The sequence below is a fragment of the Callorhinchus milii genome, unplaced genomic scaffold (assembly GCF_018977255.1).
Source record: "Callorhinchus milii isolate IMCB2004 unplaced genomic scaffold, IMCB_Cmil_1.0 Scaffold5, whole genome shotgun sequence".
NCBI classification, from domain to species: domain Eukaryota; kingdom Metazoa; phylum Chordata; class Chondrichthyes; order Chimaeriformes; family Callorhinchidae; genus Callorhinchus; species Callorhinchus milii.
The window spans coordinates 54,648,853-54,673,204 of NW_024704746.1; the positions used below are offsets into that span (position 1 = coordinate 54,648,853).

The 24,352-nt window shown below is 43.4% G+C and overlaps 1 protein-coding gene across 17 annotated transcripts in view; it reads left to right on the forward strand.

Moving 5' to 3' along the window:
- anks1b (ankyrin repeat and sterile alpha motif domain containing 1B) overlaps positions 1-24,352 on the forward strand; it is a 455,240-nt gene that overhangs the window by 287,883 nt on the left and 143,005 nt on the right. For all 17 annotated transcript variants that reach the window (XM_007907724.2, XM_007907725.2, XM_007907728.2 and 14 more), the window contains 2 exons: positions 2,180-2,345; positions 24,056-24,189. In XM_007907724.2, coding sequence (XP_007905915.1) covers positions 2,180-2,345; positions 24,056-24,189 — 300 coding nt within the window. The remainder of the gene's footprint in view (positions 1-2,179; positions 2,346-24,055; positions 24,190-24,352) is intronic.

Genomic DNA, 24,352 nt, shown 5'->3' on the forward strand with positions numbered 1-24,352 from the left:
TTTTCTTTACTCAGAGGGTAATTATTGACCAGAACAGTTTGCCAGCAAGGGTGGTTGAGGCCAGGCCACTGGACTCATTTCAAACCAGCTTGATACAGTGATGGGAGGACAATAGGGTGGTATTCTGAAGGGATGAGATCAGATGGCCCAAGAGCCTTCTTCATTCAAACAGATCTTGTGATGTATGGCAACTATATCTTTTCATTTTCGTTCAGTGTCTGAGCACTGTCTTTAGCTAAGAAATTTCATCGATATTTATAGAAAAGAGCAGCTTGGGGCTTGAATTATTAGTCATATTAGTTGTATGATAGATTTCTGATTGGTAACTCTGTGTGAAAAACCTCTGTAAATTGCCTTTTGGGAAGTGACATTTGGCGATGAAGATCACACTGCATTGTGCTTATGAAAAAGATTACTTTGTAGATGATACAACCTCAGTACTTGCAAGACTGCCAAGAAAGATCTCCCAGTGATAAGGTTACCAATTCAGTGGTAGGAAGGTTTGTTTGGAGGCTGCTTTGTGTAAGATCTGTTAAATAAGATGGATGAGCCAGGCAGCAAGCTCTCATCCACTGAGGGGGGTGGTGGTGGGGGGGAATTGATGGTAGATCAAAATTAGTCTTTGAATGATTTGATTTGTCATAAAACTATTCCCTTTGTTGTAAAACATGACCTCAATTTCTGAACTCATAGTAACTATTCCTTTTTCTGAAGACTCCAGCCCACATCAATAATGATAATAAATAATAATAATCCTTGCATTTGATATAGCGCCTTATCACATCTTCGAGACGTCTCAAAGCGCTTCACAGGATATACTGCAAAGTGAAATGACTATTTTGTGGGCGAAATGCGGCAGCCAATTCCGCACAGCAGTGTCCCACAAACGTGTCACTTCCTTATCATCAGTCCTGCACAGTTGAGAAATACAGAAGGTAATTGATGAATGCTGCAGCAAATGGAGACAGACTCACAAAGTGCCTTGTGAAACGACTTAAAGACAGTATGACTTTGTTAAATTAAAAAGCAATTTAAAATGCATTTTTTTGGCAGTTATATTCCTTCCAGTTATATTTTCAAGGACACCGCTTTCCAAAAATCATTTAACAAAGGCTTATGTTTACTTTAGTCGTTACTGGATGCTCAGACTATTGCAGTTAGATTGTGAATGTATCTGAATTTAAAGAGCACTTTAGTATTTGAATGATACAATTAATCGGTGATTAATCAGCTCTAAAGATAAAGAATACAATATTTTCTCATTGCAAATGCACCACTAAGATTATGAAATGAGTTTTGCATTTTTAATGTTAAATATCTTGACCATAGTGTGTAGCGTTTAAACAAAAACTCTTTACCAAAATGCAGCATTGTATTTATCTAAGACAGACTGGTATTTCTTGGTACAGTATTTTGTGTGATGCGTTAACTTTTTCTTACTCAACCAGTGAATCCGTGGAAACCACATCAAAGTTAATTTGTGAATTGTCAGAAAGTGATCATTTTTATTTTGATATTTCTGTGGCTTGGAAAAGGCCATGGGTAGCATAACTGCATCTTCTTCAGCAAGTGGCATGTTATCACTTTTTCTGTCATGCAGTTAGAATGAAAAATGACTGAGAACAGTTGAAAGGGATTATTTATCTTTACAGAGAGTTGTGGTATCCTGGCCAAGAATTCCCCCAGATAAAATAGACCATTTACTTCATGCCTGTTTGTAGGACATTGCTGTGTGCAACTTGGATGCCAGGTTCACTTACAGAATACATAGTCACTACACTTCGCAGTAAATTCTGCAAAGTGTTTTGAGATATCCTCTCAATGTGAAAGGCGCTACATCATATGCAAGGAATTATTTATTTATTCACTTCATTTTATTTGTTGGTGAAACTTGTGTACCATCATCCATTATTTTCTCCCAAATAGCTATTCTGGTGTAATTATATTATCATCTCTCATGTTAGGCAGTTCTCAATTATGTGATGTGGTACAGCATCAAATACCTTTTAGAAATTCAGGTAAATTTTACCCTGTAGGGTAAAATGTTCTTTAATGAAGCAGAGAAATTATCATAATTAATTAAATAGTACTTTGAATGCTTATTGTCATATCTGATGTACTTTGTACTAAAAGAGATTTTAACATAGGTTTACACAGAATTTTATTCCTGTTCTTGCAGGAGCCAGAAACAAAGAAAAGCAACCAGGCTCTCGACATAAGGCTGTCTCCATCACTCGACAGTTTTCCTCCAGAGGAAGAGGACAACCCTTATGAATTTTTGGCAACAGCAGTCACAAAGAAACCCCGCTCATTAGACATATCCAGATTGTCTTCAGGAAGAACAGGTATTGGAACTTGGGATTCAATGGTCTGGTCTGTGGGATTATCTTTCACCACTGGGTTTGTGGATTCAAATTCAGCTATGATTTATGAGATGATGGTCATCTCTGTTTGTTAAGGATTCAGAGTTGAAAGGTGGCTAGAAGTGTTGAATGTTGTGTGAACTTGATTTCAAATTTTCTAGTTGTGAAATCTTCCTTTAAGTTCAAATTTAGTTCTTAGAATTTGTGGATATAAATTGGAAATTTTGGAAACTCCCACTACATCTGGGAAAATTTTTGATGTATGGGTTAAGACAATATCTGCCATCCAATATTAAATCTGATCTTGTACTATTGTGATTGACCTTTTTCTTATTAGAATCAAATTCTTCCATTAAATAATCAAGTGCTACACCAAATGCAAGGATTATTTTTATTGAACAATGAGATTACATTTTATGTCAACTCTTCACCAGTTTTTGTAAATAATTTTGCTGCTTAAACTCCACTGTAAGGATTTCACTAGAACTTCAATGTACAGAATTAAATCAAGCAAGTTTATCAGTTGAATCAAATGCATACAACATAAGCCTTAAAACATTATACATGTATTAGACAGTATACAGAAAAAGAGACCATATTATCCGATCCCAACTTCTGGACAGCAATGGCAGTAAGACTATTCAGCATACTCCGACTCCTCCACTGCTGTCCCAGAAATGGGCCTGGAGGGGTTTGAGTAGGGTGTGGAGGAAGAGGTATGCGTGGAGTTGGTTGGCAACAACTTGTTCCAGAGCTTTGGCAAGGAAGGGCAGGTTTGAGATAGGGCGGTAGTGGTCAAGGTTGGAGGGATGGAGGGTAGATTTTTTAAGGAGGTGGTTGATGACCGCGGTTTTGAGGCGAGTGGGACTGATCCTGAGGAGGGAGACTAGTCGATAATGTCTGCCAGCAGGGGGCAGAGGAGGGGGAGCTGAGTGGTCAGCAGTTGGGTGGGAAGGGCGGTCAAGACAGCCAGGTGGTGGGTTTCATTGTGGTGATGGTGGATGAGAGGGAAGAAGGAGAGATGGGGCAAATGAATGTAGGATGGAGGCCGTGGTCGGAGCTGAGCTTGGAGTGGGTGAGGGAGATGGAATGGGGGTGGTGGTAGGCGACACGGGGCAGAGGGATGAACCAACCAGGCGGATGTTGTCAATTTTAGAGATAAGGACCTCTTTGCACTTGGCGTTAGATTTGATGATTGAGGGTGCTTGAGGGGGTACATAGAGGAGGTGGTGGGCGGTGGAGAATAGGATTTTGGAGTTATTGTTAGACTCCAGTATGATGTTTGAGTAGTGTGCAGTTTTTGCTTGGTTAGGAAGCGGCAGTGGTGAACCATGAGGCTGGTTTTGTGCCACCTGCGCTCGAGCAACTGGGTTTGGGATTTTAGGGAGCGGAGATGGCTGTTGTACCAGGGGTTTGGAGACAGTCCTGGATTTCAGGGGGATGAGGGAGTTGAAGGTGGAGGAGAGGTGATCATGGACCAGCTTGACGGCTGCTTCAGGGTCCCTGGGGGTGGAAGGCCAGAGGGAATGGGAGGTCTGAGGATGAGAGGACCTTTGTGAGGGTCTTGGGGGGAAGTCTTTTCCATGGACGGAAAAGAATGTTTTGAGGTCTTGATGGAGGGGAGAGGGATGCGAGAGGAGGAGATAAGGAAGTGGTTCGAGGTGGCCTTGGTTATGATGCACAGGTTGGAACTGTCGAGGCTGTGTGATGACGAGGTCGAGAGGGTGACCACAGTTGTGGGTCAAAGAATTGATGTGGAGGGTGAGGTTTAAGGAGGAGAGGATGGCAGTGAAATCTGAGGATGTGGTGCAAGGGGAGTTTAGGTGGAAGTTGAAGTCACCCTCAGGCATTCTGAGCAGAGGGAAAGGAGAGAGGCAAATGAAAAGAAGCAGCCAGAGGAATAAGGGGATAGACCGAGGGAAGCTTGGGAGATCAGGACATCATGTGTATCCTGTGCCATGTGGAAACTCCAGGATACTTTGTGTGCCCCAGACAACCATGGTGTAGGAAGTGCCTCCGACCCCTTGAGCTCCTCAGGGTTTCTGAGCTCAAGGAGATGCTGGTGTCACTACATAGCATACGTGAAGTTGAAGACTTCATGGATCAAATGTTTCAGGAGGTGGTCACCCCACAGCCACAGAGAGTTCAGAGCGGCTGACCACCCATCATGGTAGGAAGAGGAGACAGGCATTGCAGAAATCCTCTGAGTGTGTGGCACTCACAAACCGTTTTTCTGGGCTGAATACTGGTGAGGAAGGGGAAGGCAATTAAAAGCAAATCATAATCCCATGTGACAACTTGAGCCTGTAGCTCACCAATCTTACTTGGCACACTCCATGACTTACACACATGCACTCCAAACTGCATTTGTCTGCTTTGCTTTTCTCCCTATCTGATCCCTCCTCTTTACAGACTACTCTTTAGACAGTCAATTTCACTTTACAGTGTGTTCTGTGAAGCGCTTTGGGACGTCCTCCCGACGTGAAAAGCGCTATATCAAATGCAAGGATTATTATTATTATTATTATTATTATAATATATGGGGACACAGGGAAGAGTGCCAATGCAGTTGTCATTGGGGACTCAACAGACAGATAGACAGGTGTTTCTGCAATATCAGATGTGAGTCTTGCATGGTGTTTCCTCCTAGTGCCAGGGTAGAAGACTTCAAAGAATGTAAAACATTCTGCGGGGGGAAGGGGAACAGCCAGAAGTTGTGGTCCATGTAGGAACCAATGACGAAGGAAACAAAAGGGTAGAGGTCCTACAGTCAGTTTCAGGAGCAAGGGAGGAGACATGGCTGGAGAAATGGTGCAGAAAGATGGGCTTCAGATTCCTGGGGCATTTAGACCAGTTGTGGGCCAGGTGGGACCTGTACAAGGTGGATTGGTTACACCTGAACAGGGCTGGGACCAATGTCCTCACAGGGAGATTAAGGTAGGGCAGGGTTTAATTTGGAGGGGAGAAGGGTAGCAGGATGCAGCATCAGAAAGGACAAACAACTATGCAATAAAGAGTAGTCTGTAAAGAGGAGGGATCAGATAGGGAGAAATGCAAAGCAGACAAATGCAGTTTGGAGTGCATGTGTGTAAGTCATGGAGTGTGCCAAGTAAGATTGGTGAGCTACAGGCTCAAGTTGTCACATGGGGTTATGATTTAGTGGCAATAACGGAGACCTGGGTCAAACAAAAGCAGGAATGGGAGATGAATATTCCTGGCTACAATGTATTCAGGTGGGATAGGGAATGAAAAGAAAGGAGGTGGGGTTGCAGTGTTGATCAAAGACATGTTTTTGAACCCTGGAAAGGAACGATATGCTGGAAGATCCAAAAACAGAATCTATTTGGTGAGAGTTAAGGAGCAGAAGAGGAGCTGTTACACTGTTGGGTGCATATTATAGATCACCAAATAGTGGGAAGGAGATGGAGGAGCAAATCTGCAAGCAGATTTCAGAAAGATGTAAAACCGAAAGAGTAGTGATAATGGGGGATTTCAATTATCCAAACATAGACTGGCAAAATAACAATGTAAAGGGCAAGGAGCGGAAGAATTGCTGAAATGTGTGCAGGAGAACTTTCTTGATCAGTATGTTTCTAGCCCAACGAGGAAGGAAGCAGTGCTGAATCTAGTCCGATAGGGACAAGGAACAATGAAAGGTGAAGATAATCAACTGGAAAGGGGCTAAATTCAGTGAGTTGAAAAAGCATCTAGCCAAGGTGAACTGGAAAGAAAAATTGGTATGTAGAACAGTAAACGAGCAATGAGAAACCTTCAAGGTGGAGATAGTTCGGGGACAAAACAAATATATTACCACAAAGAAGAAAGGTAGGGCGTCCAAACCTCCCTGGATGACAAAAGAAATTGCGATTAAAAAGAAACAGAAAAAGGAGGCTTATGATAAATGTCGGATCCAAAATTCAGAAAATAATCAAACAGAATATAGAAAGTCAGAGGAGAAATGAAAAGGGAACTAAGAAGGCAAATAGATTTTTAGCGGGTAACATAAAATTATTCTTGAAGGAGATAAGGGAGGGGGTGACCCAGAGGGACTGCAGAATGGAATTCCAGAGGGTGGGGGCAGAGTGGTTGAAGGTAAATAGGGGCATAGAATACAAAGGTAAGGAGGTTTATGATGAACCTTTACAAAACACTAGTTAGGCCTCAGCTAGAGTACTGTGTTCAATTCTGGTCACCACACTTTAGGAAGGCTATCAAGCCATGGAGAGGGTACAAAGGAGATTTACCATGATGGTAGCAGGAATGAGGGACTTCAGTTATGTGGATAGATTAGAGAAATTGTTCTCCTTGAAGCAGAGAAGGTTAAGGGGAGGTTTAACAGAGGTGTTCAAAATTATGAGGGGATTTGACAGAGTGAACTGGGAGAAACTGTTTCCACTGGTGGGTGGATTAGTAACCAGAGGACGCAGATTTAAGATAGTTGTCAAAAGAACCAAAGTGGCGATAAGGAAAAATGTTTTCACACAGTGAGTTGTTTGGATCTGGAATGCATTGCCTGGAAGCAGATTTGATAACAACTTTCAAAAGAAGTGGATAGATATTTGGGGAGGACAAATATGCAAGGCTATGAGGGAGAGAGTGGGGAAGTGGAATTCATTTGGATAGCTCTTTCAAAGAGCTGGCACAGGCATGATGGGCCGAATGGCCTCCTTCTGTGCTGTATAATTCTATGATTCTATGATATAGCGCTTTAAAGTGTTTTATGGAAAGAATTTCCTGTAAAATGTACCACAGTTTAGTGCTTGGCTTTCACTTTCTACAAGAACAACAACAAGATTCCATTTATTGAGCGCCTTTCACGTCGGGAGGACGTCCCAAGGCGCTGTACAGTTGGGTCAGGACCCGAGCAGGAGGGAAATGGTCAGCATGAGGGGAGGGAAGGGAGGGAGCGAGGAGGGGGTAGAGAGTCGAGAGGGGAGCTGAAGGCACGGTCAAAGAGAAAGGTCTTGAGACCGGCCTTCAAGGAGGAAAGGGAGGAGGCAAGGCGAAGGCACTGGGGGATGGAGTTCCAGAGCCTCAGAGGCTGAAGGCCCGGCCACCAATGGTAGGGGGTTGGGGCGGGAGATGTGGAGCAGACCGGAGCCAGAGGAACGGAGGGTACGGGCAGGTAGGTAGGGGGATAGTAGGTCGGAGAGGTAGGAGGGAGCAAGGCCGTGAATGGCCTTGTAGGTGAGGATGAGGATCTTGAAATCAATCCTCTGGGGGATGGGGAGCCAGTGGAGGCGAGCGAGGGTGGGAGTGATGTGGTCCCAAAGCCTGGTGCGGGACAGTACACGAGCTGCAGAGTTCTGAATGACCTGCAGCTTGTGAAGGGAGGTGCCGGGAAGGCCGGCGAGGAGAGAGTTTCCATAGTCCAGCCTTGAGATGATAAAGGCGTGGACCAGAGTTTCAGCAGCGTGAGGAGTGAGGTAGTGCCGTAGTCTGGCGACGTTCCGGAGGTGATGGAAGGTGGTGCCAGTTGTGTTGCGGATATGAGGGAGAAAGGACAGCTCAGGGTCGAACAGAACCCGAGGTTCCTGACTGACTTTGAGAGGTGGAGAGGGCAGCCTTGGATGCTGATGCTGTCAGCGGAGGTGCGGAGGCGCTGACGCGAGCCAATCAGGAGGGCCTCAGTTTTGCGCACGTTGAGCTGAAGAAAGTTATCTCTCGTCCAGGACTCGATGTCGGACAGGCAGGCTGTCAGGACATCGGTGGTCGTGGAGTTGAGGGTAGAGGAGGAAAGGTAGAGTTGGGTGTCATCCGCATACATGTGGAAGTTAACCCCATGTCTGCGGATGATGTCACCAAGGGGGAGCATATAGAGGGTGAAGAGGAGGGGACCGAGGACAGAGCCCTGAGGGACACCGCACAAGACAGTGCGGGGGCCGGAGGAAAAACCATTAGTGGAGACAAAGTGAAGACGGTGGGAGAGGTAGGACCTAAACCACTCAAGGACAGGGCCTTGAAGGTTTAGGTGGGAGGACAAGCGGTGGAGGAGGATAGCCTGGTCGACCGTATCGAATGCTGCCGATAGGTCGAGGAGGACGAGGAGGCAGAGGGAGCCCTGGTCACAGATGGTCAGGATGTCATTGGTGACCTTGACCAGGGCAGTTTCTGTGCTATGGGCAGCACGGAAACCCGACTGAAGGGGTTCGAGTAATGAATGGTTGGAGAGGAAAGAGCGCAGCTGGGAGGCGACAACTTGTTCCAGGACCTTGGACAGGAAGGGGAGGTTGGAGATGGGCCGGTAGCTTGATAGCTGCGACGCATCAAGGGAGGGTTTTTTCAAGGTGGGAGTGATGGTGGCAGTTTTTAAGGGAATGGGAACAGAGCCAGAGGAGAGGGACAGGTTGACGATGTCTGTGATATGTGGGGCAAGGAGGTGGAGCTGGGAGATAAGGAGTGGAGTGGGGATGGGGTCAAGGGAGCAGGTGGTGGGTTTCAGGGATAGGATGAGTTTGGTGACAGAGGGTGGGGAAACGGGTACGAAAGTGTGTAGGGGAGGATGGGTAGGAGTCGGAGTGTGGGAGGGAAGGGGTGGGTGGATGTTGGAGGGGAAGTGACCGCGGAGCGAATTCCCTTGATTTTGGATTCAAGGAAATCCAGCATCTCCTCGCAGTGAAGGTTGGAGGAGATGACCTGCGCGGGGTGGCGGGGGGGACGGAGGAGTTGGGATGTGGTAGAGAACAGTAGCCTGGGGTTGTCCTTCGCCTCCAGGATTATCCTGGAGTAGAAGGACGATTTGGCCGAGGCTAGAGTGGAGCGGTAGATTTTGAGGAGGTCCAACCAGATTTGTCGGTGGACCGTTAGGCCAGATTTGACCCAGGTGCGTTCAGCGGCCCGCACCTGGCTCTTCAGTGAGCGGAGGTGGTTGGTGAACCAGGGGGAGGAGCGAGAATAGGAGACAGTACGGGAGGTGATGGGGGCAAGAGTGTCAAGTGTGGAGGAGAGGGTGTTGTGGAGGAGGATAGAGATAGGAGGATTCACCTTGCGATTGCATACAGATCATCAATCAGTGCGGGGGAGGAACTGGGAAGGAATTAGGGAGAGAATGGAGATGGGAGGAGTCATGTCGCAATTGATTGACACATCATTCTGCTTGGCGCCTTTTTGATTTTAAAAAAAATAACTTTCGTGGCCAAATTCAAAATTATATAAGCCCAAATCCTCTTGTCCAGCGCATCACAAACAAAATGTTGAAGAAAGTGTCTCTAACGCTACTGCAGAAGCTTGAAGTGTTGGACACATTCAAACAGGAGCCACCTAAGATTCCTCTACAAGAACTAGCCATCAAGACATCACCGCTGGCTGACCTCATTGCCAACGAACAGAAGCTGCACGGCACAACCTCCACCTTAGCAAAAGGTAATGCGCCGAGGAAAATATCCAGAGGTAGACCATGCTCTTCTTGTGTGATTCCAAAGGGTGTCCATCAAGCGGCTGCTCCGTGGACATATCGTCAAAGCAAAAGCAATAAAGTCGGACTTCTCTGTGACTGATCAGTGGTTTAGCTGCTGAAAGGCGGGCTGTGCCATCTCACCGCCTATATCGAACCTCAAGGACATCTGCCACGAGCTGATTCCGCCAAACAGCACTTCTTTCATCAGCCCAAGGATCAGAGGGTCACCGAAACCTGAGCGAGGACTGACAGTGCCTCATAGACGTTATCGACGTCAGCTGCCAAGTGTCTGTGTGTCACATGACTGCTCAATGCGGTTGGCCTGGCTGCCAGGGCCTGGGAGAACCTGCAGCCTGTGACAATATCCAGGCTGGGTTTGTCACTGGGACACTGCTCCCTGCACTGAGGTTGATGGTGAGAGCCAGGCCACTCCGAGGTCCTGGACATTGACACTGAGGATGCTCCAGAGGGTGATGACGCCAATGTCTTTGAAACTGTGGCTTCCAACCACCCGTGAGGCGACAAGGGCAGTGACAACGGTTCTGCTGACGATGCCGCCCTGGCTGTGAGGGTGAGCGCAGCCCTGGCTGTGAGGGTGAGCGCAGCCCTGGCTGTGAGGGTGAGCGCAGCCCTGGCTGTGAGGGTGAGCGCAGCCCTGGCTGTGAGGGTGAGCGCAGCCCTGGCTGTGAGGGTGAGCGCAGCCCTGGCTGTGAGGGTGAGCGCAGCCCTGGCTGTGAGGGTGAGCGCAGCCCTGGCTGTGAGGGTGAGCGCATCTCTGGCTGGTCTGCGAGATGCACAATGCTTTTTTTAAAAAAACGTCTTTTTACGAAATTGCAACGCAGTTCATAAAATTGTTGCAAGGTATTAGAAGGATACATTATGCTAAACTTGTGCAGTGCGACGTGAGAGATTTTTTTAATAAAAAAAGTTTACATTTGTAATAACTTGAGATTTTGTATAACTTAATTTTTTTTCACTTTACTGTAGGTAAATGTAATTGTTTACAAAGAGCCAATCACCAGTTAACCTTATTGATAGGGGTTGGGAGGTGAGGGGCGGCAGTGACTGTATCTGATGGACAGGGAGGGCACCAATTAACAGGGGCTCTGAGGTGATTGACACCTCCCGGAGCCACACCTTATTCCCATCCAATGGGAACAGCATTGGGAGGAAGAGGTTCTCAGCAGAGGACAAGTATTCGGCTGAAGCAGACACTGCACTACCACAACAACTACTGTAGTTTGTATCTGAAAGTGAAACATTCAGTTATCCACATAGGTGCTACAAGTCGATCTTCCCACTGATTTCAGAGTAAAAGATTGAAGGTGTGAAGTTGAAATTAATAACTTTTTTAAAAGTTTTGTGAGATATTCCCTTTTTTATGGTGTTCCTTGTCAACAATGTTCTAACTGTGAGATTAAGACCTTGGACTTTTGCAACCAAAAAAAGGTCTCTCGAGCAATTATCTGAATTGCTTTTTTTAACTTTGCTTTTTACTATACTGTTCCCCCAATGTAATTACATGTTACTTCTGGTGCCTCTGATTATCCTAATTTTAATGAATACCATAAAATCAGCCTAAATTAATATAATTTGTAACAAAAAAATGAAGGTTTTCACAACACTTTCAAGTGCTTGCAGCAAATCTTAACAGATTGCAATTTCTATTTTATATCAAGTATATAATTAAGTAATTAATGATCTGCATTTGTCACCAGGCAAATTTACAAAAAGTTATCTTTAACACATGGTATATAAAATCTGGATAGAAATATATATTAACTGCAAAGCCTTTCTAGTATTTAAAATTTGATAGTTTTAATAAAGGCTGTATTCTTTTCATCAAATTGTCAGAATAGAATTCTAGAATAGAAGCTAGGTAAGTTCCTGGAACTTAAAATGTTTTGAGTTTAATAATTGATGAAATACAGATGGAAAGAATGTTTCAAATTGGGTGTGGGGAGGCTCCATGGATCTGAAACTTACTTTGTTGCAGAAAAGTTAAATTTGTTGTACAAAAATGACCAGCCTCATTATTTCACATGACTATATCATTACAACTGCAATACCTGTATTATTTTTGTTTTGCCCACGTGTATTTCAGGATTTCAAAACATGCTGAAAGTGAAGAAAGAGTACAGTACTGTACTCACTTCCTTCACTTTCAGCATGTTATATATAATAATAATAATCCTTGCAAATGATACAGCGCTTTTCACGTCTTCTAGATGTCTCAAAGCGCTTCACAGAATATGCTGTAAAGTGAATTAACCGTATATTTGTGGGCGGGGTGGCAGGAGAGCGTGGGGAGGAACCTCTGCCTACCTTCAAGTAGTATAAAGCTCGAGGCGGCAGGGAGTTCAGCTCGGGGAGGGCGGAGCGGGGGAACCGCTGACGTCATAGTTTAGATTCAGGAGTGTGCGCACATTAAAAAAAAAAAAAATCCTCTGCACCCCCACCAGGACTCGCATCAGGGAACACCGTGGTCCTGTTGGGTTGGCTGCCCCAGCCCCAGCCTATGGGCTAATGTCGTCCACCTGACCACTCGCTCCAGGTCCCCGCATGCGCATTATGACTGCCGCTTTGACCCAAGCCCCCTCACCCCCTCCCTCCCCCCAAACCCTCCCCCCTCTGCATCTCTCCCGCTCTGTCCTCCTCTCTCTCCATCCCTCTCGCCTTCTATCCCCACTTCACCCTCCCACAACCTCCCTCTGTTCCAGCCTGGGAATCCTCCGCCGGGATCACCATGGCACTCGGCGTTGGCTGTCCAGCAGCAGCCACACCGACTGCCCCATTCCCCACCACTCTCGCCAGCCACCCCAGACACAGACCCGGGGAGCCAACCTCTCCTCCCTCATCCCCATCCCCTCCACCTCTGCCTCACAACCTGGACCCCCCTCCCTCCCCACACACCCTTCAGTCAACCACTCCCTCCACATCGGACTACAGAATGTCCGCTCCCTCTGTATTAAGGCCCTGGTCATAACGATCTCATCCTTGAGAGCGTTGACATCATGGCCTTAACTGAAACCTGGCTCACCCCAATCGACACCTTCCCCCTCATGGAGGCCACACCACCCGGCTACACTTCAATGCAATTTCGTTTGCTCAACGTGCGCAAAACTGAAGCCCTCCAGATTGGCTCACGTGAGCGCCTCCGCACCTCAGGCGCTGACAGCATCAGCATCCAAGGCTGCACTCTCCACCTCTCAAAGCCGTCAGGAACCTCGGGGTTCTGTTCGACCCTGTTTCTGTTTCTTTCCCACATCCGTGCCACAACTGGCACCGCCTTCTACCACCTCTGGAACATCGCCAGACTAGGGCACTACCTCACCCCTCACGCTGCTGAAACACTGGTTCACGCCTTCATCACCTCAAGGCTGGACTACGGGAACTCTCTCCTCGTCGGCCTTCCCGGCACCTCCCTCCACAAGCTGCAGGTACTTCAGAACTCTGCAGTTCGTGTAATATCTCGCACCAGGCTTTGCGACCACATCACTCCCACCCTCGCTCGCCTCCACTGGCTCCCAATCCCCCAAAGGATCGAATTCAAGATCCTCATCCTCACCTACAAGCTCATTCATGGCCTTGCTCCCTCCTACCTCTCTGACCTACTATCCCCCTACTTACCTGCCCGTACCCTCCGTTCCTCTGGCTCCGGTCTGGTCCACATCCCCCGCCCCAATTGCCCTACCATCGGTGGTCGGGCCTTCAGCCTCTCAGCCCCTCGGCTCTGGAACTCCATCCCCCAGTGCCTTTGCCTTGCCTCCTCCCTTTCCTCCTTCAAGGCCGGTCTCAAAACCTTTCTCTTCAACCGTGCCTTCACCTCCCCTCTCGACTCTCTACCCCCTCCTCGCTCCCTCCCTTCCCTCCCCTCACCCTGACCATTTCCCCCCTGCTCGGGTCCCGACCCAACTGTCCAGCGCCTTGGGACGTCTTCCCGACGTGAAACGCGCTCTATAAATGCAATCTTCTTGTTGTTGTTGTAACTTTGTCTAGCAGGGTTAACGTTCTGAACCCATTTTAAAATAAATTTATGCAAATATAAAAAATGCCAAACATTTGTAAATATAACATTGTCACATTGTTAAATACTGTCAAATATCAACTTGAGTTAATATATTTTCTTTTGGTCAGCCAGACACATGTGGAAACCCATCACCATACTCAAGAGTATCCAAACCAAACTGAGAATTCCATGCATCCCACCTACACATGGAAATTTCAAAGATACGTTGTTGGAATGCAATGCACATTCTCTCCATGGAGGGATGCATCCTGCTTACCTAATTCCTGAAAATAGGCGCAGTTCGGCAAGAGCTAAGGCTTGGGGACCCCATATTGTGCATTGGGATACTGCTGGAGTCTGTTCAGCTAAAACCACCTAGCTTGCCATTGATATTACTGTCTGGCAAGCTTTCCCACTGCTTGTCCAGCTAGGACCACACTCCCTGTTAAGGGCTTTGGCTTGCAGGGTTAACAGGAGAGTGTGGCATGATTCCCTGCCCCAGTGACTGGTCTTCCTTTCCAAATCCAGCCGATGTGCCTGGCTCAGGAACTGAGACGGCCACAGAGGGCTGGCTCGATTCCAACATTCTGTTGCTGCCAAACATGTCACAGTTCCAAACATGTCACTGCTTACCTCTTCTCTCCCCCCACCCCACTCCCCCAAAGAAGATGGATCATTTCATTGTAGAAACCTTAAATGTCTCATTTGAAAAATATATGTCAATGAAGTCTTCTGAGACGCTACTCTGCATGAATGCTAGTTCTAATGCTATATACTAAATGCTAGTTAGTTGCATTTATATAGAACCCTTCATGCAAGGTAGTCTTTCAAATGAGACATTTGAGGTTCTATCTGCCTGATCTTCTGGTGCATTTTAAACAATGCAATGGTGATATTCAAAAATAACTTTTCTTGGGATAAAATTGGTTATTGATTTCATGATTATTTGCACAAAATGCACAAAATGGCTGTGCTCATCTACAAAAACAGTAACTATTCTTTACAATTACTGTAAAACTCTGAGACATTTGTTCTTATAAGGTGTTGTAAATATACAATTTTTTTCTCCATATGTTCTGACAACAACAAATTACATTTACATAAACAACCAAAGTCTCCTTTTCTATCTTTGTATTGTTTGGGAGGGGAAATAAGGCATTGAAATTTCACTCCATTATTGATGAGAGGACTATTGTGTTGAAAAGGATCCTTAAATTAAGGATTTGTAAATTGTAACCATGACATCTATTCCAAGTCTGTTTTGTGGTTTTATATTTATTAATACATATAAATGGTGCTTTTAAGCCTTTGTAACCAGTTTTCAGAACCTGTGAAATTTAAGTCTTTTTATATAAGACATTACCAAGTGCTAAAGCCTAAACTAGTTACAATTTGACCATTCTGTACAATAAGGATCTTGTATGTGATTTTTTTTCCTCTGATTTCCCAAGAGCTTTGCTTACTTTAATGACTCTTTTATTCATTTTTTTCTAGCTAACAATCACAAGACAAATCTACAGTAAATTTTAACAGTCTCTGCACTCTGTCTCTGTGTTAAACTAACAAGCTTCTAATGTTCACTGCGTAATGTGCGCTATATGAAGGAAAGTTGTTGTGGCAGTAATGTCAGATACTACATGCACATCACCTGGTCTCCTTTCAGATCACACTCAGGAAATTAGAACCCATTGTTTCTATAGAATACCAATGTAGAAACCTACCCAATTATTTACACAGTAAACCAAATCACGTTTGAGGGTATAATATTTTTCAATTAGCTTTGGTGGTGGTAGAATATCAGTGGCTCGTCAATTCAGTTATTTTCTTGGTTGTTCCTCAATGGTTCAATTGATGGTGCCACTGCCGAGTGTGAAATAGGTTCCAAAACAGAAAGATCTAGATATGATCCCTAAAGTTTTTTTGGTTGTCAGATCTTAGCTAGGCCAGCAGTAATAGTGTTAAAATTAGCCTCTTTATTCCTGGGTTGGAATGGGAAAATCAGCCAGAATTCCCACTCCTTGTTGGAAAGTCTGCACGTGGGGACATTACTGGTGAGGACAGGATTGCTAGTTATATCCGCAACAATCAATTAATCTGCCACCATTCTCTTAGTCTCACACGTGAATATTATTAGTACTTGCACTCGATTCAGGACCTATAATGTGTTGATTTTCTAAAAGGCTTTCACCGATAATTGTTGTAAAATATAGTGGCTGTGTATTTGTAGGCTCTGGAGCAGAGGTGCTAATTAAACTGTAATCATTCAAAACCCACAAAATAGAAGAGGAAAAAGTTTTTGAAAGTGTTTATTTTTTTAGCTGACTCAACAATACTTAACAATACAGCATTCCCCTTGCATTTTATTGGGTTGTCAGCCTGGACTGTGAGTTCAAAACCCCACAATGGGGCTTGCATCCACAAGCTTCTGACTCAGAGGTGAGAGTGTTACAAACTGAGTGAACCAAGACTATCTCATCTGACCATCTCATCTGAAAGACAGCACCTCTAACAATGCAGAAGTTTCCCATCCCTGTATTGGGCTGTCAGCCAAGACTGTGGGCTCGAACTCACACGCATTCATCACATTGATTGCAATATGAAATTTTTTAAAAATGTCTTCGAGGCGTATCATATGCTTCACAGAATATTGCCTCCTTCAAGACCCGTCTCAAGACCCTCATCTTCGACTCTCATCTTCACCCTCCTTACCCACCTGTCCTCCAACCTCTCGACCCCTAGCTCGGGTCCGAAACACTGAATGTCCAGCGCTTTGGGATGTCCTCCCAACGGGAAAGGCACATGTAATTTTGTTGTTATTGGCCAACGTTTCACCCTGTCGGGAATCGAACCCAGGTCTCTCACTTGCGAGGCGAGTGCCCTAGCCATTGGGTTGAACCATAGTCCAATATGAGTCAGCTTGTTCAGGAGAGAAGGATGAAAAGCAATAGAAATTGGGTAAAGGTAAAGATATGACAAAGTTATGTTTGAGGAAGAACAGGGTACGATTTTCATATTTACATTCAGTAATTCTGATTTTCAACGGAAGCTTGTTTTAACATAATACTGATTTAATTAAATCGAAAATATCTATTTTAAGGCATATGTATGCATTACAGAAAATTACTTTTTGGATGCTGACCTGCATGAATTTCACCAATTTTAAAACTTGTAATATTGATATCCTTTACATCAATATTATGATTGGGCAACATCACAGAAGCCTTTAGTGTATTACAACAACTTTTATATAGCACACTTCATGCAGGATGGTGTCTCAGAGCATGTACCCCCAATGTCTTTCTTATTTTGTCCAAGAAATCTTTACTTTTGTCTTATCCAGGGAGGTTATAGGTAGCAAGTCTCCAATATGTGTCCTGTGATTATTGTTGCTTGTTCTTTTACCAGCTCTAAAACAATGACAAATAGATGGAATTCATTGTCGCAGGGCTGCACTTAATACGCTTATTGTACAGTGTTGCTATAAAATAATTATGCAATAATTATTTTTCTCATCATTGCATGCTACTTCAGTATTGTAAACATTTTAACTGCATTGCAAATTTAAAGGGAACAGTGATCCTGCAAGACCACTCCGCCTTTTGTACACAGCTTGTTAAACAACACCGAAGGACATGCAAAAATGTAATCGAATGTACCAATTAAAAATGAATTGTAAAACAAAATACAAAGGTTGATGTCGGATTCGATGCAGTGTTATGATAATGTGTTATGTAACGCCATTAGAGTCTTGCAGGTGTGGACATTTTCAGTTGTGAAGATACCTACACAATGGCTACCAGCGAAATTAGAAAAAATCCACTTATGGAGTCCTATAGCTCAGGACTCACCTCACAAGCAGAGACCTGGGTTCGATTCCTGTCAGGGCGAAACCGTGGACAAGTTTCCTTACTCCACATGCCTGATAATAATCCCTCAAAAAATAATAATAATTTGGTCACTCAATCCACCGCTGTTTGTGGAACACTGTTGTGCACAATTGGCTGCCACGTTTTGCCCACAAATATATGGTCAATTCACTTTACAGTATATTCTGTGAAGCACTTTGAGACGTCCAGAAGACATGAAAAGCGCTATGTCAAATGCAAGGATTCTTATTCTTATTTGCTCATGGAGTTTGAAGTGTAGACAACAACTTGCACTTATATAGCACCCTCCATGGAGGGTAGCATCTCAGAGCACTTAACAGAGCCTCACTCAGAGCCGGGGGCAGGGGAGGTGGCCGTAAGCACGTTTTAAAAGAAAGGTTTTCACGTGAAACTTGAAAAAGGAGAGAGAGGGGTAAGACAGAGGGATTTAGGGAGAGTGTTCCAGAGTTTCAGAGCATAGTGGCTGAAAGCGTGATCTCCAATGGTGGGGTGGGCGGTGCGAGGGGCAAGCAGGAGGCTGGTGTCAGTTGAGCGGAGGCACCAGGTGGTGGATTGGGGAGTGAGGAGGTCGGAGAGGGAGTGAAGGGATTCAAACACAAATTTGAGGATCTTGGTCCAGGTAAGTATGCAGGTGGCAGAGTTCTGAATCAGCTGGATCTTTTGAATGGTGGAGCTGGGCAGACTGGCGAGGAGTGCGTTTGAGTAATCCAAGCGGGAGGTGACAAACACATGCAGGAGGGTATCTCCTGCATTTGGGGTAATATAATAATAATAATAATAATACTTGCATTTGATATAGCGCATTTCAAGTCGGGAGGACGTCCCAAAGCGCTTCACAGAACACACTGTATTTCATATTGACTATATTTGTGGGCGAACGCGGCAGCCAATTGCGCACATCAATGTCCCACAAACAGTCGTAGATGGAAAATGACCAATGTATTATTGTTTTTTTTTGAGGGATTATTATTAGGCGTGTGGAGTAAGGAAACGGGGTAAGGTACGATCGGAGGCGTGCAATGTGGTGCAGATGGCAGAAGGCGGTCCTGATCAGGGACAAGATATGGGGGAGGAAGGACAGCTGGGGATCGAACCAGACGCCTAGCTTGCGCACTGGTTCGGTGAGTCTGAGGCAGAGCCCAGGGAGGTTGAGTTTAGATCCGCAGGAGTGAAGACGTTGATGGGAGCCAAGAAGCATAGCTTCCGTCTTGTCCACATTCAGCTGCAGGAAGTTTGCACTCATTCCAAGTAAAGGGCGCTATATACAGTGGAAACCTGTTAAGATGGACACATCGGGGATGGTCGTTTGGCCCGGCTTAAGAGACGTCCGAGGTTAACCAAAATACCATTTAGTTTAGTTCCAGTGAAAGTACAAGCAGCAGAGTTTTGAATTAATTGGATTCTTAAGGCTTCCTTTAGCCCCTGTCTATTATTTTCTATATCTGCGACTATTGTTATGAATAAAACCTGGCTTACATTGCCAAATAATTCCTGGGAAACCTCAGCTTTAAGAGTGGTCAATTGTATTTGTTGCAATAGACTGATTGGAATATCTCTTGGATGTATCCAGTCTCTTCTAAATGTATAGCAGAGGTATACGTCTGTTAGCAATATATACTTATATTGCTAAGCAGATGTGCTTCAGGGAATGATGAATACAAAGATTCCTCTGGATTGGTAAAATATTACCTTATATGAATTATTTATTCAATGGTCCTGTAGCTTAGTGGTTAGATCACTCGTCTCGCAAGCGAGAGGACCTGGGCTCGATTCCCGGATGGCGAAATGTTGGGAAAGTTTCCTTACTTGTCAGCATCTGCATACCTAACGTAAGTAGGAACCCGGTTGTTAGTCGATTGATAGATCGCTTTTCCGGTGGTAATAAAGTGTTCAAAACAAAACAAAAAAATTATAATTTGGTCTCTCAGTCTATAACTCTTTGTGGGGTACTTCTGTGTTGCCACGTTTCGCCCACAAAATATACAGTATATTCTGTGAAGCGCTTTCAGACATCTAGAAGACATGATAAGGCACTGTATCAAATGCAAGGTTTCTTATTATTGTTGGATGGAGTACTTAAAACAGCAAATGTTTCCCTGAAAGTATTCTTCCCTTTAGCAAGATTCTTCACCATTTTCTGTAGGTTGTGGAGTGGAAAATCAAATGCACAAGTCAACTGCATTACTTCCACTAGTTAGGTCTGCTGAAATCATCCATTGAAGGTAATATTGGGATTTCAAATTGACCTGCTGGTGAATTCTCAATCAACCTCTTTTGTCCACAGTCTAAATGATTCTTCTCGTATCTTGGCTTAAAAAAAGGATTTTTTTTCAAACTGACTGATTGAGACAATAAAAATAAAAAAAAAAATTATTTAGCCATTACAAATTATTGTTGCTCACCATTTCAAATTGTCACTTATACTGAATATGATAATATTGTACTGCACAGGCCCTGTAATAATAGAGATTTCCAGTGTGGTGCAAATCATCCATCTGATTGTATTTGTTACAATATGTACCTTGTGTCTGCAGTTAATTTCCACAGAGCTGTTCTGTCCAGAGAACAATCTACCAATAAACCAAAAACACAACACATATAAGGTTTTGCATCATTTGTATAATAATCATTTCAAGGTACATTTGGGAATTGACATATGTATCTTGAAAAATCAAACACTATTTGTGCTGATGGCAATGTGCCCACTGAATTCAAGCAAACTGCTGGGAATAAAATCAGCTTTGATAAAGTGAATAGCTTTATTTCATTTACAACTCAACCAACATCCAGGTGATTGTGATTGTCTCAATATATTTTGAAGCAGTACTTTTTTTTCAACTTTTAAACATTGGGTAATAGTGAAAGGTTAAAATGTCTCTTTACAACAATTTCGTATGCTGCAAAATGAAGATACGTTATGTTTCGTGCTATCCAAATTTCCACACACACTTGGCAAAAGCAAAGAATAAGTATATAAGCACTGATTAAATGCAACAAAGTGACAGATGGTCCAAAGATTTGCTAATAAATAACAACAGGTCAACTACAGGCCACAAGTAATGGGCCAGAAATTCATCTTGCTTCTAAGTACAGTGACTTTGATGATGTTTGTTTATAAAGGAATTTTTCCTATCAAAAGTACATATCATAAAATAGTTACTTAATAGTAATCAATAATACTTAATAATCAATTTCACATTTTGTGAAACGTGGATTACTCATACTTAGCCACTGATTACTCACGACTATCCACCAATAGCCATGAGTAATCCACAACACCAGCCACACTTGAAAAGCGCTTTTCAAGTAGCAGAACATCTTAAAGCACGTTACTAAGTAGGATTCAAGCAGAGTGAGAGAATGGGGGTGGGGTGAGGTAGGAAGAACAAAAGCACAGACAAAAATATAGGCTTTAGATGGGTTCTGAAACAGGGAGACAAATATGACAAGGGGATATGGCGAGAATATTCCAATGAAAGGAGCAAAATTGTTTGAAAGATTGCCCCCACTGATTGGCAAAACAACAATAGTTGTATTTATATAGCACCCTTCACCATGGGGTAGTTTCTCGGAGCACTGAAAAGCACAAACAATTGGATAAATAACTGCTTTCCAGGTACACAGAAATCTTTAACTCTGTATCGTCTGCAGTGTCATTTTTCAGATAAATTATTGCCAGATCTGAGTCAAAGTTGGGCTGCTTTTATTGAAATAGATTTATTGGAGTATATGTCTCATTAAAATTTGTTGCTGTTATGGTAATGATTATGATGTGCCAGCTGATGCTCAATAGGAAATACTTTAAACTTGTGTCCTCTCAGTCTAGAATGTGTGGTATATAGTTATCAGCATTTTACAACAACAACTTGCATTTATAAAGCAGCCCTCCACGCAGGGTAGCGTCTCAGAGCACTTAACAGTGGTGGAACCTGACTCTGAGCGGTGGTTGGGAGAGGGCGACCTGAAGCACAGTCGAAAATCAAAGGTTTTCAGACGGGATTTGGAAAGGGAGAGGGGGCAAGGAAGAGCGATTGAGGGAGAGTGTTCTGCGGGTTTTTTTTACTGCTTTTCTTGTTTATTTCACATTTTTAGAAACAGATTGAAATTGAAAATGGAAAGTAAAGTTTTCTTTTTGTGCTGTCATATACAGACACAATTGCACTGTGGAAATGTGGGTGTTCCATTTGCTTGTTATATGTAGCTGTAAAACAGTTTCCAGTCAGCAGCAGAAGAAGACATTGACTTTGACAGAACTAGGCAACACAAAATTAGTCTCTCAAGTTAATAAATTGTGTCAATTTAGCACAAAATGGTCAAGTTTAGACTTTTAATATAATGACAGAAAATCCATTTGTAAGACTGGTAACTCAGGAGTCACTGTAAAGTGAACTAAAGAATGAACATGGAATGTAAAGAAGATTATGTGTATTCTGAAGATACCAAATTGTATCAAAAGCTGCTTTAATGTTGCACAGATAGCGACAATCCCTAAAACAGTAGCGTGCCTTCAAATTATGAGAAATCATCAGGATATTGTGAGGCGGAACTATCTTCCTGTGCTACAATGACAATAATACTTATCATGTATTCATCCTTTCCCAAATTCATGTTCGTAATTACAAATCTTGTTCAATCCCAGAGGTGTAAAAATGTAACTCAGCCATAGACTCATTACAGAAATGCAAAATACAGAGGTTTTCCTTTTGCAAAATGTTAACATCAGAAAATCAAATCAAACACATAAGTTTTACATTTCTGCAAAATGAAATCTAAGATGGCTATTATTAACAATGAATTATGATTATAGCACTTTCTAAATTGCTACATATGGACAGGTTTATAGATTCTGTACATCATAGAGTTAGTTTTAATAAGATTGATAACAACTTAAAGAAACATTGCAAGGACAAAATGTATTTATACATTTGATTTAATTAATTTCCTACTTGATTTGTAATGTATACGTGCTTAAATACATCTATTAAAAAACAAAATTGTCAATAAGAGAAGAAAAATGAGCTCCCAATTACAGCAATTTTATTTACAAGGAAGCTGAATCAAAAGAACTGATAGTGCCAGGTTCACTGATTGATCTCAGACAGCATGAGACCAGGATACTTTACCAGTTCCCTCTCTCCCTCCTTGATACTGGTAAAAGGCAATTTAAATAATCTAAGCAAATTCATCTAATTGATTGTTTGAGTAAGATAAGTTGAATGTCCCTTTTCCATTCCTTCTGTGTCTTTCATCTTTTTTTTCGCCAGCCAGGTGCCTGACACATGCAGAAACCCATCACCGTGCTTAAGAGTATCCAAACCAAATTGAGAATTCTATGCATCCCACCTACACCTGGAAATCCCAGAGATAGATTGTTGGAATGGAATGCGCATTCTCATCCTGGTGGACCTCATCCTGCTTATATCTGAAAAGCACAGGTTTGAGCCCTCTCTAGGTGGATGGCAGGTACCAGGAACTCCCTGTGAGCTTCTCAGTGGGCAACACAGCTCCATCATGAAATGCGTGAGAGCATTGCCACTGTCTTCCTGTCCACAGCTCGGGCACATGTCCCTTCCCATTGAGCAAGGCTTCCACCAATTGGAGGTGTGGAATTTAAGCAGCAGTTGCTTGCCTCTCTGCAAACCAATTAAGGTGGATTCCAGATGATACACGTGCGTGTGTTCACAAACTCGGACTCCAGGTAACCCCTTCAACCAGCTGTCGCCCAACCTCAGTGTTTCCTCATCAGTACATCTGCCTTGAGTGCTGTGGGAGGATCTTTACAGGACAGCTTGTGACAGCCACCTGATGTTCTCGAGGTCCAAATCCAATACCAGCTGCTTAATCCAGGTCAAATAAATGTGTCGGCTGTGAAGCTGACTCCACCTCCAGGATGCTTAGCCACACGTTAGCGTAGGCTGGTGACCTTTTCCCTGCAGCCTCTTCCTATGTTTGCCACAAATCCACCTCACTGCTTGATCCTGGATATTAGAAATTCATCCTTTGTGTTAATATTACCATTAATGGTACTTTACCATAAAGGACATATAAATGAATGTCACATTTCTTGTTGAATCTCAGGGTAAGATGTAGTCTTACTGTGGTCACAGTACTTTTTGTGTTCTTTTCATGTTAGAGTAAATATTTTGATTTAAATAAAAGGATAGAGTGTTGTGGCACCTGAAATGATTAAGATATAGAAATTAAACAATCAGTCATAATTCAGACATCAAAATGATGAAGTATTATCAAACACCACGTTTGTCTTAAATGGGACTGAGTGCTTATGACTCAGTGAGAAAATATTTTCTTGTGAATTTCTTATTAAAAATAAGATGCATATTTATATAAAAAGTAATCAAAGATGATGAAAATGTGATCAAAAAATGTATTTTACCTGCAGAAAATGCACCACAAGTAACTATTACTGCACCAGAGGGTAATCTCCTTGGAAAAAGTACAGGCCCAACCCCAGACTGCTCACCTCCATCCCCGGACACAGCATTGAAAAATATTGAGAAGGTTATCCGGCCCCAGGTAAGTTGGGTTATTTGTATGTTGAGTTACATAATGTATTGTTATTTGTATACTCCAATAAAATCTATTTCAATAAATGTTGCTACCATTGAATAAAATATTATAAATTATAATCACCATTTTGTTTGTAAATCAATGTTACCTTTGATCTGTACTATTGAAT